The sequence below is a fragment of the Lytechinus pictus genome, chromosome 17 (assembly GCF_037042905.1).
Source record: "Lytechinus pictus isolate F3 Inbred chromosome 17, Lp3.0, whole genome shotgun sequence".
Classification (NCBI taxonomy): Eukaryota; Metazoa; Echinodermata; class Echinoidea; order Temnopleuroida; family Toxopneustidae; genus Lytechinus; species Lytechinus pictus.
Genome location: NC_087261.1, coordinates 27,444,576 through 27,462,491, shown reverse-complemented (window position 1 = coordinate 27,462,491; position 17,916 = coordinate 27,444,576). Strand labels below are relative to the sequence as shown.

Below are 17,916 nucleotides of genomic sequence, written 5' to 3'. Positions count from 1 at the left end.
GTAATACTTTTTTTCCCAACTTTTTAGCCCTCCAAAGGCCTTTTATTGAATCAAATAATATCAAAATATACAAAAGCAAACATTATTACACAATCAATAAATGATCTCAAACAATGATAATACTTAAACATTTCTCTCAAGTAAATAAAGAATGAAGTGACATCCATTTAGTATTAAATTTGTTAAACAAACCCGATATAGAACTAATACATCTCTCATCTTCATAATATTGAATCATTTTTTTCTTGGCATATTTAAACACTTTTTTTTACTATTTAACTTTAAAAAAAATAAATGCTGTTTAATTATATATACCAAACAGTTCAATGCATCATTTCTTTTCTCATCAAAACCAAAAATTACATTTTTCAAACTAAACTTAACATGTGCCTGAGAACATTCATTAATCCAATTTTCTGTTTTCTTCCAAATTTCTTTACTAAATTTACATTCATAAAAAAGTGTACAATATCTTCCAACTCCCTATTACAAAATGAAAAAATGAACATTTTTCATTTTTAACAATCTTCATCTTACATAATTGTTTGTTCAGAAATAATATTCTATTTAATATCTTATACTGAAAATATCTTAAACCAATATCTGAAGTAAAACGAAATATCATAATATGGTTTTTTCCATTTTTATATAATCAGGAGGGTCATCTAAATACCGATCCCATTTTGAACATATTAAAGGAACACACTTTGTTTTTCCAAGCAAAGTTTTATAGATATATTGACATCCTTTTCGGTCATGTACTAATATTTTAATATGTGAAGGTATCAAAGGATTTTCTATATTTTTTTTTACAAGTTTCGACATTTATTCGATATCGACACTTAATTTTTTGTCTTATAGAAAAATAAGACAAATAATTTACTTTCAAACAATTTTTTTTTTCACATTCATCATGAGTAAGTAAATTTCCTTTATCATCAATCAAGTCATTAATAAATCTAATCCCCTTTTCATACCATGATTGAAAATATACAGACTTATTCCCTATTTGAATAGCATTGTTTCTCCACAAAGGATAGGTAAGCCAATTATTTTTGTCCCACTTGAATGAACAAAAACATAGCATGAAATACGTCTTTCCAAAATGCATTAACAACTTCATGAGATAATGACAGAAAATATTCATCCCCAAACTCTAATACAAATGGCTTAGTTAAAAATGACTTCATCAGATGAAAGACGTCATCACATTTGCGTAAGATCATTCTCCGAATCCATGTAAGCTTTAAGGACACATTAAAAAAATCAATGTCTGGCATCTTAAGACCCCCTTCTTCATAATCACCAGCAACCTGTTTTCTACTTATCTTGTCTGGCTTGTTCTTCCATATAAAATAAAAGAACTTTACTTTTATGACTTTCATTAACTTAGCAGAAGGAGATGGAATTGACATAAACAAATGATTAAATTGTGGCAGTAATAATGATTTCACAACTGTAATTCTACCCAGAACAGTGATATTTCATTTAATCCATGAAATCATTTGACGTTTTATTTTGTCGAAAATTTTATCGTAATTATAATCGGGTATTTTATCAGTAACAACATGAAAGTCTGTACCAAGGTACCGAAAAAAATAATTATGCACAAAATTAACTTGTTTTCCATCTAGTTGTATATCTTTTTCATTTCTTGCAGCACCATTCCAAATTGCATTAGTTTTTTGCATATTGACCTTCAACCCACTACAATCAGCAAATGAATCCAAAGTATTTAGTACATTACAGAAACTTACAGAAGAATTTTGTATTCTTTTAAGCCAACATAAATTCCTTTGACAGAGCGTGAATTTCGAATTAACAACCCAAGAACTTCAGCGCATAACAAAAACAAATATGCCGAGAGTGGATCGCCTTGCCTGCATCCTCTTTCAATACGAAATCTTAATGTCATTTGCCCATTGACTATAACACTAGAAAATGCATTCTGATACAGTATTTTTATCCATTTCATGAAAGATTTACCAAATTTAAAAAAGGAAAGAGTTTTAAACAAAAAATCATGTGATACACTATCAAAGGCTTTTCAAAATGAATTAATAAAATCATACCAGGAATATGTTTCATCTCAGTATACACAATTAAATCATACAAAATTATAATATTTTCACCAATAAACCTTCCAGACAAGAATCCTGATTGATTAACATGAATAATATATGGTAACACTTTTTTAAGTCTGTTAGCAATACAACTTGACAACAGTTTATAAACAACATTCAACAATGAAATTAGTCTCCAATTTTTGATGAAATGTCTTACTTTGTCACCTTTAGGAATTAATGTTATCAAGCCATTATTTTGTGAGATGGATAGTTTTCCAGAAATGTAAGCAAAATTCATACTTCGTACCAAGTATATACCTAAGTCCTGAAAGAATACTTTAAAAAATTCACTTGTAAATCCATCCTGTCCAGGAGCCTTATTATTTTTCATATTTTTTCATGCAAAATCAACTTCACTGTAAGATATTTCTCCTTCTAAAGAAGACCTCTCTTCCTCTGAAAGACTATGAAAACTCTCTTCCCTAATAAGAGAAAAAAGTTCTTCAGCATCACTATTCGCATGATATTTATATAACTGTTCATAATATGAGCCAATTTCTTTTATAATGTATATTTGTTCTTGCAATTATTATTATTATTATTATTTATTTGGCCATAAAAACATACAAAAATTGTACAATGTATTTACATAAATACAATTTGAAATTGAATAATTAAATATAGATAAGGTAGAAATGAAAGAGAAGAAGAAAACAGTAAGAAAACGGTTTTTCCATGGGCCAGGGCTCGCAAAAGTAAAATTCAGTACTATTGCCCAGAGGCATGCGAGCCCTCATGGAAAAACCGTTGAGAGAATATTGCACATTCAATATATAAAATTGCACATTATTAAAATTCAAATACAACACATTGACAAACATTATTTTAAAAAGTATGTACGTAACGCCAGGCAAGATACAGTAAAAGGAATAAAGACGGGTATTGGGAAGAATTTGAATACCCATGCCGGACTGATATGTGTGTAATGCTTAACATAACATAGCACAAAGATAACTCAGATTTGAGTGAGGTACTAGAGCCTGAAAAGCAACAATGAAATGAAATAAGGAGGAATGCCCTAGACAACAGCAAGAGCATGCCTCCACATTCCTATTAATGACATGTGTACTCGCCAGGCTCCAGCACCTAATACATAACAATCATTGAGACAACAAATAGTAAAATAAAATTACAGGAAACTCGCCTCCTTTGATGAAGAAAAAGAAGAGAAATTAAGAACTGCATAGTAATAATAATAATTAAAAAAATATAGAAATGATATTGAGATTTTTAGAATTTTATGTGCCCCCAACAATTTTGCTAAAGAGGAATAAAAAAAAAAAAAAAAAAAAAAAAAAAAAAAAAAAATTAACTGTACCAAATGGATATAACAGATCATACAGCCTGTACTACTTGAGCATTATTCTAAAATATTAATTGAAAAAAAAAAAATAATTATATACTAAATCCTTACTGACAGATAATTGAATCAAATTACAATAAAGGAAACACAAATGTTGGATGCACATCATAGAATGAAATATGCAAAGTACATGTAATTATTTAGGTAATATGGCAAGCATATCAAATTACAGGAAAAGTGTAATGGCAAAAATTAATTCAGTATAACTGTTCTAGAGGTAATAAAGTTCCAACTAAATAGAGGAGAAGAGAGGGGGAAGAGATATATGCACTGTATAATACAGCAGACAAAAATAATCATCAAAGAAATGTCATTGTTGGAATCATAGCACGAATGAGGTGTTAAAAAGAAAGCCAAAAAAAAAAAAAAAAAAAAAAAAAAATAATAATAATAATAATAATAATAAAAAATGGAAAGAAAATGGAGTTATTTATGAGTTGGACAGGAGTGCTCCCTTTAAAGAAGAAAGAAATGAAGAGAGGGAAGTTGAAACAGCATTATCTCTTACACTTAGAGGAAGAGTGTCCCAAAGTCTTGGAAGGCGCCTAGAGGGTGAAAAGAAAAAAGACTGAGTTCTAGAGGGCAGATGACGGAAAGAAAGTGTTTCAGGATGGCGGGGGTTGATATAGATATTTGCACTGAGCTGTTCACAGTTACAAATTCCACGAAGACACTTAATTGCAAAGGAACATAGGAGATAATCTCGTCGGGAGGCAAGTGAAGACCAGTCGAGAAGTTTGAGCCTATCTTCGTAGGACATCTCACCACGACGCTGTTTTAGGGCAAGTCTAGTGGCTGTCCTCTGAACACGCTCAAGCTTATCCACCTGTTTTGAGGTTATGGGATGCCATGCAGGCACACCATACTCTAAGATCGGTAATACTATTGACTTGTATAAGCAGAATATAGAAGATGCAGAAGCACCACGTGCCACCAGTCTTATGAATCCCAATAGACGATTAGCACGTGATACAACAGAGTCAATGTGGGTTTTCCAGGAGAGATCGGAAGAGAGGATCAGTCCCAGGTATCTAATGGAAGAATCAGAACTTAGAGCAGTATTGTTTAAGTAATAGGTAGGTGGGTTAACTCGTCTACTTCTTGTGATATGCATCACCTTTGTCTTTGAGGTATTAAAAGTCATTCCATTTCTTGCACACCAAGAATTCAAAGCAACAAGATCTGATTGAAGTTGATGTTCATCTGCAGATGAATAGATGTTCCTAAAAATAAGAACATCATCTGCAAACAGAACACAAGGAGATAGAGCATAATGGGAGATATCATTGACAAACAAGTTAAAAAGTGTGGGACCCAGGACACTCCCTTGGGGGACGTCGCTTGGGACATCAATCCAGTCCGATGAAGAACCTAAAAACAAAACTTGCTGAGATCTGTTGGAGAGAAAGGAGTGAATCCAGTTCCATAAACTACCCTGAATGTTAAATGATTTGGCAAGTTTATACAAAAGCTGTGTGTGTGGCATTCTGTCGAATGCCTTCGACATATCTAAGAAGACTGCATCAATCCTGGGTGCACGGGTTTTGTCCAAGGTACAACTCCACTGGTGATAAACATTTGTCAATTGTGTTACACAGCTTTTACCAGAGACAAAACCATGCTGCCCAGAGTTGAGAAGTCCATTTGTATAAATATGTTCCTGGATGTTCTTAACGATAAAACCCTCAAGGAGCTTACAAAGAACTGAGGTTAAAGCAACAGGACGATAGTTCGTGACAAGTGATTTGTCCCCACCCTTGAAAACGGGTGTAATATGTGCCCGTTTCCAGGACAATGGAACTTTGCCACAACCTAAGGATGTATTGAAAAGAATAGAAATAGGAAGTGAAATTTCTTCTGCAACTTCAAGAAGTATACTGGGAAGAATGCCGTCAGGTCCAGGAGACTTATTTCTCTGCAGACGAAGAAGAGCCAAGTGAACCTGTGAAGAAGATACAGAGAAATGTGAAAGAACAGGAATGTGCAAATTACAAGTAGGGGGATCATCAGGTAGAGTACATTGCTGACTAAATACAGAACTAAAATAAGAACTGAAAGCATCTGCAATATCTCCAGGATTTGAAATATTTACATCATTAAACCTAAACTTAGGAGGAGGAGGCGAGTTTTTGCGAGTTCTTATAAAAGCCCAAAACCTACGTCTATTGTCATCACAGGCAAACAATGTATTAACATATGTCCAATACGCTTTTCTACAGTCCTTCTTCACATTATTTCTGACAGCTTTATAATTTGACCAGTACTGTACCAATACTGTACCATTATCATCAATCAATTTAACAAATATTTTTTCTGCTATCCTCTGCTTTCCAAGATTAAAAAAATATTTAGACGGTTTTTCTCCATATTGCATTATTTGAAGTCTTAATCTGTTTGCTACCATTCAAATTCAAATTTATTTATTTCACTTTTATCAAACAAAAACAAATTGTATACCATATATAACCATAAATATTTGTATCCGTTGCAAAAAAAAATTAATAATACATAATTATGTTGTGAAAAAAAAAACACTTAGACAATTTGGGCAACACATTGTAGGTTTTAAATATGTATACTATTTTTCAATAAAAATTAAATTAAGATGGAAATGGAGGGACCCACTAAAAAGCAATGCTTGTGCAATGTGGGCCCCTCATTTCAAGTTTCTGATGTCTAAATTGTTCCAATTCTTCCCTAAGTAGTCTAATTTTTTGTAAATTTTTTCTAGTATTTATATTTTGGTCTAAAAGTTTTTCTAAGTGAAGTATTTCAATTTCCAGGTTTTTTTCTACAATATCTTATTTTCTCTTCTGTCTTATTACATACAATATAGTCGCTGCTCTCAACTCCATCAACAGTGTATCAACAAACAACTGATCATGAATAATAAATCTAAGTTATTCTTTTCTAACAGTTTCAAAAGCTTTACCATGAAGACAATCAATATCAACATATTGCAACGTAATTTCTTTTACTTTTTCCTTAATAAGATCAACATATTCAGTTTTTTTAAAATTGAGTTATTAAACTTCCAATAATTGAATCGCTTATGACATTTATCTAACACAATCTCTAAACTGACCATTGAGTGATCGGTACGATATCCTAAATCAATATCACATTTTTAACCAAAGAAAAAATATCTGAAGATATCAAAAAATAATCTAATCTACTTTGCTTTAATGGTGTGGGTTGTCTCCAAGTATAACATTTTGAATTTGGATTTAGCTGACGCCATGGATCAAATAATAATAATAAATAATAATAATTAACATTTATATAGCGCTTAATACAACAGTTTCTAAGCGCATTGGAAAGAGAAAAAAGAAGTAGCAAAATACAGTGAAAGAGAACAGGATATGGAACTAAGAGGACTGCTTAATGAGGTAAGATTTGAGGAGTGTTTTGAAAGATTCGACAGTGGATGCATTACGGATGGAGATGGGGAGATTGTTCCAGAGTTTAGGGGCAAGAGCAGAAAAAGCACGATCGCCATAACGGGTAAAAGTGCGGGGTCCTAGAGATAGTCGAAGGTGAGCAGTAGAAGAAGATCGGAGACGTTGAGTTGCAGAGGATGAGTGACAGAGAGAGATAAGATTTTGAAGGTAGGATGGGGCGAGACCATGGATGATTTTATAGACAAGGAGAAGGAGCTTGAAAATAATTCTATTATGAACCTGAAGCCAATGGAGGGAGTAGAGAATAGGGGTGATATGTTCAAATTTCTTAGTGAGGGTTACCAATCTAGCTGCAGTATTTTGAATTCTTTGAAGGGGGGCTATACTAGATTGAGGTAAACCAGCAAGTAAAGCATTACAATAATCTAAATGGGATGATACAAAGGCATGTACTATACGTTCAGTAGATGATTTATCAAGATACTTTCTTAACTTCCCTATCTTACAAATACCCCATGATGCACAACGACAAACATTTCTGATATGCTGGTTAAGGGTCAAGTTGTTATCAATAATAACTCCAAGATCCCTTACAGTATCTGAACCACTGATATTTCCAGCGAGAAAATCTAAACAAGGTAAATGACCTGAACTCCTAAACCTAGAGAAAACATGCAGCATCTCAGTTTTTAGTTCATTGAGCTGAACCTTGTTGTCGAATGACCAACGCTTGATATCAGCAATGCAGGCAGACAGTCTTTGAACAGCAACTCCTCGATCCGCTGGCTTCATGGTGAGATATATCTGAGTATCATCAGCATAGGTAGTATACTGGATACCTGTATGAGAGTTGATAATCCTTCCTAAAGGACCAGTATACAGGATATACAAGAGAGGTCCGATAACGGAGCCTTGCGGGACACCATAGGGCAGAGAAAAGGGTTTAGAAAATGAACCATTCACGACAACCTTATGGCTTCGTCCGGCAAGGTAGGATTCCAACCAAAGAAGAACAGTTCCACTGAAGCCGTAATCATGTTCCAAACGTTGAAGAAGAACACCATGGTCCAGCGTGTCAAACGCAGCTGAGTAATCCAAAAGGATAAGAACAGCCTCTTGTCCTTTATCCACAGCAAGTAGAAGATCATTCTGAACCTTTAACAGGGCCGTTTCAGTAGAATGAAAGTGGCGATAAGCTGACTGATTTGGTGGAAACAGCCCTTTTTCATCAAGGTGAGTTCGGAGCTGAGCAGCAACAATTCTTTCAAGAACTTTACTAAGAAATGGCAAATTAGCAATAGGTCTGTAGTTCTTGAAATCATTAGTTTCCAGGCTGGGTTTTTTCAAAAGTGGCAAAACACAGGCTGTTTTAAAAGACTCAGGAACAACACCAGATGATAAGGAAAGGTTCATGATGAGAGTTATAACAGGCAGGAGTTCGTCGAGGCATGCCTTCACTAGCCAAGTTGGGAGGGGATCCAAGCTACAAGATTTCGAAGGAAGTGACTTGATGACACGCTTAACCTGTAATGTAAATTGTAAGAGCGCTCAACCTGTTGGCAGCTCCTCTATCTGCTCTCTATTTCTTTGCTTAATTCGGGTGACTTTTGTTGTTATCTGGAACCAAATTATCAACAGTGGATTTGAATTCATCTATATATTGTTCTGGACAAGTTTTGTTGAATTTGAGTCACAGGTTTTAAAGATCTGGACTTGTACTTTTCTTACTTCCAACTTCACACTGCTGTAATGTAGCCATGTTGTTGATCTTGCATAGTGTACTCAGTAGTATTGATACTCACTCAAGCCTGATTATCACCTTTACCAATGCCCTATTGTAACAGACAAGCAGGACTGTCCACAACAATGGATGCAGTCAAGTGTTTTACAATTGTGTTTCTTCTTGGACTGTGCCTTGGACATGATAATGGTCAGCATTTTATCAAACATGTACTTAAGCCTACATGTACTGTACCACAACCGTTCTTGTCCACTTCTGCATGTGTTAGGAGATTCTACGGTAGACGAATTAACTATTACCCAAATTCAGATGCTTCTTACCAAATATCCCTTTTGAAGGATGGTGATATTAGTCCTAATCCTGGGCCTGATGTTGGTTGCGGCAGCTGTGATACAGCGCCAAAGACTATTACCTATACCAGGGAACAGTTGTATGATGTCGCCCACCATGATATTTGCCACCAGCGTCTATCTCCTGTACTGTGGAAGAAGCTTACTACCCTTGGAATCTCGCACAAGAAGAGAACAAAACGTAGTAAGAGAACATGGATGAAAAGGAGGAATAAGATCTTGCGATCATCTTTATCCACTTTCCCGGATGATAAATCTCCTACTAAAGACACTTCATTGACCTGCATTTCATCTGGTGAGGCAGACTTTAGTCTTGTATGTAATAAAGGTCTGAAGAAAGGAAATCAGACTGTAATTGGCCTTTGGAATGCACGTTCTTTGAGCAATAAAACAGTGTGCACATGTGATCTAATCCTGGATAACAACCTTGACGTACTAGTTGTCACTGAGTCATGGCTCACAGGAGATTGCAGGGATGACACTGTTATAGCTGACTTAAAGTCAACGCTTCCCAATTATGAAATCCTACATTGTCCTCGAAAGACCTCTAGAGGAGGAGGCATATGTGTCATCCATCGATCATCTGCCACCACATCCGTAAAGGAAATACACAAGTTTTCATCTTTCGAGCTCCTGGACCTTAGCATCCGTTTCTCACCGTCGTCAGTTCTGCATCTGTATGCAGTTTATCGACCGCCACCTTCTTCTTCGAACAAACTGACTTGCGGAATGTTCACATCTGAATTCTTCACTCTCTTGGAGTCTGCAGCTATCGATGATAATTGTCCCCTAATAGTTGGGGACTTCAACATTCATGTTGATAACACTAGTGCAAGCTATGTAAGAACCTTCCTTGGTTCTCTGGACTCACTTGGATTTCAGCAGCATGTTCAGGAGCCAACTCACCGTGCTGGACATACCATAGACTTAATCATTTCAAGGAGAGTTGATGACATAGTCTCTGGTATCCATCTTCTGTCCAACCTGCCTTCTGATCATTCTGCTGTCATTGCAACAATTAAGACTGAAAGTTCTGGGAATCCAAGGAAGCGGATCACGTACAGGAAGTTACAGAGTATAGATATCTGCTCCTTCAGACAAGACATTTTGAATTCATTAGTCATGTCTTTGTTATCGTCTTGTCCTACAGCATCTGTAAACATGTATAATATGAAATTGTTGGATCTCCTCAATAAGCATGCTCCTGTAGAAAGTAAGGTCATCACAATCAAGCCCAAAGCTCCATGGTATAGTGAAGAAATCAAGGAAGCGAAGAGGTGCAGACGTCGTGCTGAGCGACTGATGCTGAAATCTGGACTTTGTATTCATAAACAGCTTTACAAGCAAGAATGTGACTCTTACTACAGTAAACTCTTTGAGGCTAAGTCAAGCTACTTCAAAGGTGAGATCGCGGGATCAGATTCAAAGCAGCTGTTCCAGATCGTGAAGAAATTGTCTTCACCTCTGCAGTCCACCACATTTCCTGATCATGACTCTGATGAGGACCTTGCCAACAGATTTGGGGAGTTCTTCGAGAATAAGGTCGCGTCTATCATTTCTTCATTCAACGTCCCTTTTTCTGATGATCTATTACTGCCTTCTCAGACTGGGATTTCACATGACTCCAACCTTTCAGAATTTGACCTTGTTTCTGAAATCAACTAAATTAAAATCATTTTTAAGTTCAAGAACCTTCTCCCGTGCATTTATATTTCCAAGTCTAAGATAATGACAAGTATCTAACTCGAAACTTTGGACCAGATTCCAATCACCACAGAGAATTTTATGAGGATCATCATAGTCCAATAAGATATTTTCTATACATCTAACAAACTCAGGGTCATCTTTATTTGGCCCATACAATGAAATCAACGAAAATTCAAGAAAACCAGATTGGATACTCAAAGCAACATAGTTTCCATCAGTATCGCATTTTACTCTCTTAATAACAAATTGTATGTTTTTATGAAATAATATAGCAACTCCTCTTGAATTAGATGATTTATATGAGAAAAAGCCCCTTCCTCCCCACTCCTTTAAAATGTTTTCTTCCAAATCTTTTACAAAATGAGTGTCTTGCATTAAAACAATATATATTTGCTTTTTTCCTTTTCAAAAAATCAAATATATCACACCATATCAAGTCCTTTTACGCCTTTTGGACCCCTTGCGCGCGCCAATGCTCAGCGGCGCACGCACAGTCGCAAAAGCGCAGCCCGGCTAGCGCTAGGGCTATACGCTAGGGCACGGCGGCCGTGGCCCCTGCCTGCTGCACTGCATGCACTGCGCTGTCTATGGTGATATGCATATTAGGTACAGTACGTGCCCGGCCCGAATATGACAACTTTTGCCATTGGCTTGTGGTCTGACACATGTTTATTTAAAGCTAAAACGCGAACGCGAAGTTTGACCAATGAACATCATTCTTACATCATCGTAAAGCTTAGAGAAAACTGCACAATGACTCATGGAAACTAAGCTGTACGATACCATCAAGCGAAATTGGATCGAGTGGGAAATCGTTTGTGGTGACATAAAGGAGGATTTTACGTTGAGTTTCATCCTATTTTTGATATTAAAGGGGGTGTTTTTGACCCCAAAACGCGAATGTAATTAATATCTTTGCAAAAATTTCAATTATTTAATGGAAATATTATGATATCATCAGTATTATATCATTGAAACTAAGGATAAAAGTGGGAACTTTTTTTCAGGAATGACAAAATTGTTAACAAAACATGAAATTTCCAATGGTATTTCCCGTATTTCCATAGAGTGGTAGACACGCGCGGAAAGCACGCGCAGTTAGTGTCCCATAGGATTCGATATGCTTTTACCATATTCTCCGAGTCCACGGCAATTTACAGACAATAGTTTAATATTGTTGCTAATCATCACAAATAATTTTTATGTCTAACACAGATTTTTTCATATACTTTGGCCATACAGACATAAAACAAATGTAGAGAGAAATGATATAACAAAACATTTGGAGGGTTTTAATTTTTGTATAAAAACACAACAAACACAAAACAAAACATAAACACGAAACATACTACACAAAATAGTAATATTTGATTACCCTTATGGCAAAGTTTCACGAGCTAGGTCCATATACTTTTGAAGTTATGCTGTCAATTCAAAAACTTAACCTTCGGTTAAGATTTTATTTTGACGCGGCCGCCGCCGCACAGTGAGCCAGAATGAGTTGAAAGTGCGCCAAAATTATATTCCGTGTTATATTTTTTTACTTTAACATGTTGATTAAGGGTAATTTTGGGCGTAGAATCGACTGAACATAATTCAAAACCGATATGACGTCACCTTGATACCAAATTTTGATTGGCTACTTAAAACCTATCTGTGGAAAGACAAATTACGCTAAACAATGTGTAGTATATAAACTTTGTGTTATGTGTTACTTTAAGACTGACCAGAGTGAATGTTGCTTTATGCTTCTCACATGCCTCAAAAGTGTGTATGGGATCTTGAAAATAATTTTATGGCATCAAAATGATCATTATTAAAAAAATACTTTAAAATCTAAAAAATATTAACCGTGCTTTATCAAGCTGTGTAGACTTGGGTAAAACGCAGAGTATATAACACCACGAATGTATCACTATGAGGAGGGTTTTTGGCTGAAATTATTCTACAAGAAACTTTTTTCTCTGGAGGGGTGTCTAGCCCTTATATCAACCTTCATTTTGTTTACATTATGCCCGGAATTCATGTCATTTTCATGGAATGGAAGGGGAATCGTCCTCACCGTGCAAAAATCCGGGGCAAAAATGAACGGCAATGTACGGTGCGCTGCGATGACTGCGCTGTAGAAAAATGACCGTTTTGGGGGTGATGTGTCAAGTAAAACATAAAAACGGGCAGCTAAATTTGGTATCGACTTAAAGCTTAGACATCAGGAAAAATGATGCTGATATAATTTAGACGGAAATCCACGGAAATCTAAACGTTTCTAATGTAAATGCAAAAAACATGGATTATCAGCCTATTTCGAGGAATAATTATCATATAAACCACCTGAAAGGTGTCTTTTATCTACATGTACTTTGAACCATTTCATATACAAAAAAGAATATATCAGGATTATGTGGGAGCCATCTCAGATTCCCACATGAAAAACCTCCTGTGAAGTGGCCTGTTTTTCAACTAGGTTGTCATATACGCGGCATTTCGCAAAATGTCACATCTTACGATTTGAGGTAGGAAATCAACAACCTTTATGCAAATTCCGGATTGAACTATTTTGCTGAATTATTCTTCAAAGTGTTGTCTTTCAGCTGGGCATGACAAAATAAAAAATCTGAAATTGCCCAAAATGACTTTTGGCGCACTTTTGTTTCACCCCGGCCCACTGCGCGCCGTCGCCGCCGTCGGAAAAGCTGCGCCTATAGTGTCACTCTGCTATGCAGGTGAAACAAAACGAATATTTTTAACACTTTAATTTTGTAATCAGGGGGGTGGGGGTAAGGGCAGGGCACTGGGAACGCTTTTTTGACTGGGGGTGCTGAACATGGACGGAAATCTCTACTCGAAGTGGGAGGGGGGGGCACAATTGAGTTTTCCGTTGTTCTTACATACACACACACACACACACACACACCGATCACACAAAGGGAACTCGTAATTATAAAAAATGTACGTTAAACAAATATTCATTCATTTAAAAGACACTTCTTCAACTCTCTTAATATACACTGTTTGGCTTGTTTGAAATTCTTCAAGCAGATGTTGTTCCACATTCATGAACGGCTTATATAGGTGATGTTCTTGAGAAAGCACAACCTAAATTATGTAGTAAGTGGAATAGATTAAAAAGTATATACACATGCACATCCGATTAGGTTCACAATTGCACATTTCGGATATAAATGATGAGTATATTTTCTCTCTAATCAAGCACGAGACAGATTATTTGATACCGTATTCATCACTGTGTGATTAAGTGTTTGGTCCTGCCGACCAGTTGCTGAAGTTGCATTAAAATCGAAGAGGGTGCCACTGTTTACTGGTGCACAGGACAGCAACCGACGGATTGCTCGGCGGAATCTCGGGTACCTGATTGCGTAGACAATGGGATTGGCGCAAGAGTTGTAAAATGCAACCACTACCAGGATCCTATCAACAGGTCCATAAAGATAGCTCTGGTCCAAGACGTGGAGGTTGTACAGGAAATAGGCAATGTTGTTCGGTCCCCAGCAGACGATGAAGATGGCAATGACCAGATAGAGCATGTGCAGGAGCCTGTTCCTTGCAAGAATGAGACTGTTTGAGCCGTTAGATATGTTGGACAAGGCGCCGTCGAAACGTCGAGACTGCGCTTTGAGGGTTCTAGCCGCGATGACCTGTGTGATGATCATGACTGACGCTGGTATCGCAAATGTGATCAGGAAGATGATGACACCAGTAACAATCTGCCAATTCCGTGAGGTGTGCTTGACCCTGCATTGCCGCGATTTGCCGTCGACGCTCATGTTGACCACGATGTGGACGTTTGCAGCGATAGACAACGCCCAAAGGCACAGAATGAGCTTGGTGACGTACCTTCGACGGCGAAAGCGCTGGAAGTGCAACGGGTACACGATGGCTACGAATCGCTCTAGGGATATCACCATCAGAATCATGATGGACATGAAGATGGACAACCACATGAAGAACGAGGTGAAGATGAATCTGCAGTAGGCCTCCGCCAAAGGTGTGGACGGAACGTGTTCTGCCCTGGGAAGAGGGAACATAAACACGGAGGTCAGGAAGTCAGCCAGGGCCAGGTGTCCTATGAGAACATCAGAAGAACTCCTGAGGTGGCGACCTCCTAGGATCAAGATCATTACCAGGAGGTTGCCTACCACTCCCAGGAGAGAGGATATCACTTGAAATGATATCCACCAGGACCATTTGATTGGCTGCCAAAGCCATGTAGCATCTGCAATAGGAGAGAGAATATCTCCCATCTCTGTTGACGTCGAGTAAGTCTCCATCTCAGTCCCCCAACCGGTGACTTGGGATCCCATCCTTGCCGAAAGATACCTTGAGGTCAGTCTTCGTGTAAGATTGAGATTTGACTCCGATTGCTACGTGATCAGATGATACTGAAAGCAGAATTACGTAGAAGTACGCATGACTGATTATCATGTGGGTTGAGCCACTCGCTCCATCTAACTGGTATGAGCGTCGGTTTTCCTTTCTCTGCACCTACAAAGAAAGGGGCATGTAAATCACTCATCAAAAAAATTCTTCCGAATTCTTATTGATTCAATCAAATACTTTGTGAACTTCATACTTATCTACGGTAGTGTTGATTATTTTAAAGCCAATATTCAATTTTGTATATAGTGTATATACGTTCGTGTTACAGTGTTTATATCTACATAAATTTATGCAATTTTGCTGATTAATTTTACTCTTCTTATATCATATTACCCTTGTATAAAATTTTGACAGGGGGTCTAAATCTTACAAGCTTTGCTTTTCAGTAGGCCCCTCCACTTTTTTCATTTCATTGGTACGTTTCAATCCTGCATGTGTTATGCAGTTGATGCATCTTTTCATTGTAAAAATGATTTATTACGAAATGTACTTTGAGGATTTGTGGAATATGAATATACCAATAGATAAACAAATAAGTAAAATAAATAAAATAAAATAAATAAATCAAAATCACATATAAGGTAAGATACAACAGTCCGCAACGAAACTTACTATAAATCAAGGAAACCGAATAAGCACGCCGAAATCAGCTGGGCAATTAGTTAAATTTGTATTTAATAGATTTCATCATATCACCCTTTTTTATATTGAGCAGTCGGTATGGATGTATTAAAAATGTAATATTTACTCATTTCCAACCAGTTTAAAAGGGCTGAAAATCAAATATTGAATATATTACTTTGACTAAAAACTTACCTGACACACTGGATATGTGGTTTACTACACAAGGTTTACAGAGCGGAATGAAACGAAGCATCAAATACCCCCCAAAAAATGTCACCGATTCGACGTGTAGTAATGCCATTCGCATTTGAGCTAACAAGTTAGCAAGATCTGCCTTTGCAAAAAACGTTTTAAATAGTGCTTCTTTAATACAGAAGTATGAATTAAATTTATGAAAGAACGGCTGCACTTGGAAAGAACATGATGCAGTAATCCGGCATCGAGTCGACCTATATATGTAACAATGCGATGCTCAAGGATGCTTAATCAACTGTTTGCGTTAATACCACTTTGCTCCTTTAAATTCGTGCAACATCAATGACAGGAGATACCCGTACGGTGCAGCAAAGATACTAAAGGAATATCCAAGGAAAGAAAAGGCGTAGCACAATTGCCCAATTCACAAACAAAACAATTTTGTTTTTTACGAGAAACGTGGCTCGAGTCAAATCTAATAAGCAACTGAAATTTTTACATATTTTCATGTTTTGACTGGGTTGCAAAGGAAATGAGATATTGGTCACCCGAATGCTCCATATACCAATTACCTTAATGAAGAAGAGAACAAAGCAAAGAAGGATTCAAGAAGTGCGGAGAGTGGAACAAGCCTTCAAAGGAGAAGTTTTGTTTTATTGTGGCGTCGCAGAAATAAAGAAAATTACTTGTATTAGAAGCATCATGGTTTGGAGGTTGTGACTCTTACATATATATTTTTTAATTACAGTCATGGCATCGACTGTGCTGTGCAGCGCTCGACTGATGTAAAGGGTTTATTTCCAATTGGTCTTATCCTAAATCGTCCAATTACCAACTCGTCTACTATCATTTCTTCTACCATCAGTTCGTCCACTATCCACATGGTCTAATTGCCATTTTGTCCACTCATCATTTCGTCTAATAATCAGTTGGTCCAACAGCCATTTAGTCCATATTATCATTTGGTGTAAATTGAATTAGTGTTAATTGGGCGAAATGGATGCAAAAATAAATGAGTATTGGACCAACTGGTTATGAGACGAAATGGTAATAGACGAACTGCTGATTAGACGAAATGACTATTAGACCAAATGGTTGTAAGACGAAATTTGATGGATGGAATGGCATTAGACTAAATGAAGCTAGACCATGTGATGAGTGGACGAGTTAGCAATAGACGAATTGGCAATTTACCGATGTGAAGAGGGGTCAACAAACTACAAGCACTTGCTTTTTAGTGGATCCCTTCATTTTCACATAACTATGTTTACGATAAATTGTTTTTAATATATTATTATCATTATAATTTTCAATTATTCGGCATTTCAAACAAAAAACAGAACCATAGAATGATGACTTTACAAAGTATGATATAATTATTTTGTTTACTGATGGAAAAAATTACACACTGTATCTACCTCAATTTGTATTGTTTGCATATTTGCGAATGTCAGTTTAATTACATACGACCATTGATATTATTCTTTTGGAAATGAAAAAAAAAAATGAAGCTGACGGGTACGAGCCTATTTGGAATAAAAAGACCAACTAGGGGTAAAACACGTGAAAGTTCATAACACAGATACGAAGGGCTTTGCCAAATGATTGCTTTGTAATAGCAAAAACACATTTTAGCTGTTCTGTACACATTACGTGTAAACAAGCAGTTTGTGTTGTCAGACCTGAGGATAACAGTGATGTATAGGAAATGATAAAATAATAATTACATGGTATGAATTCAATCATACCACGAAGTGTATGAGGATATAAAAACATATTTGAGTCTGAAAATTCGACACTCTAAAATTCGAATCCGACTAATGAATCTATTGTGAGTAAATGCTTTAAGGTATGATAAAAATGACTGGGATAATTAAGATTTTTCTGATTTTGTTTATATCTTATTCAAATTCATGGTTTGTTTTTGTTATTTTCATTTGATTATTCATTACACACAAATCAATGTTCCAGAGGCCTACAATCTGGCGAGAGGGATTGTAGTATTGTCTCA

At 36.4% G+C, this 17,916-nt stretch overlaps 1 protein-coding gene across 1 annotated transcript; it reads right to left on the bottom strand.

The window, feature by feature from the left end:
• Positions 1–13,894: 13,894 nt before the first annotated feature.
• On the bottom strand, positions 13,895–15,010 carry LOC129280773 (allatostatin-A receptor-like). Its single transcript, XM_054916779.2, has one exon. It carries the CDS (start codon positions 15,008–15,010, stop codon positions 13,895–13,897), a length of 1,116 nt encoding a protein of 371 aa, XP_054772754.2.
• Between the last annotated feature and the right edge of the window lie 2,906 nt (positions 15,011–17,916).

Coding starts and splice junctions, on each gene's coding strand:
- LOC129280773 (XM_054916779.2), bottom strand. CDS start 15,010: ATGGGATCCCAAGTCACCGGTTGGGGGACTGAGATGGAGACTTACTCG.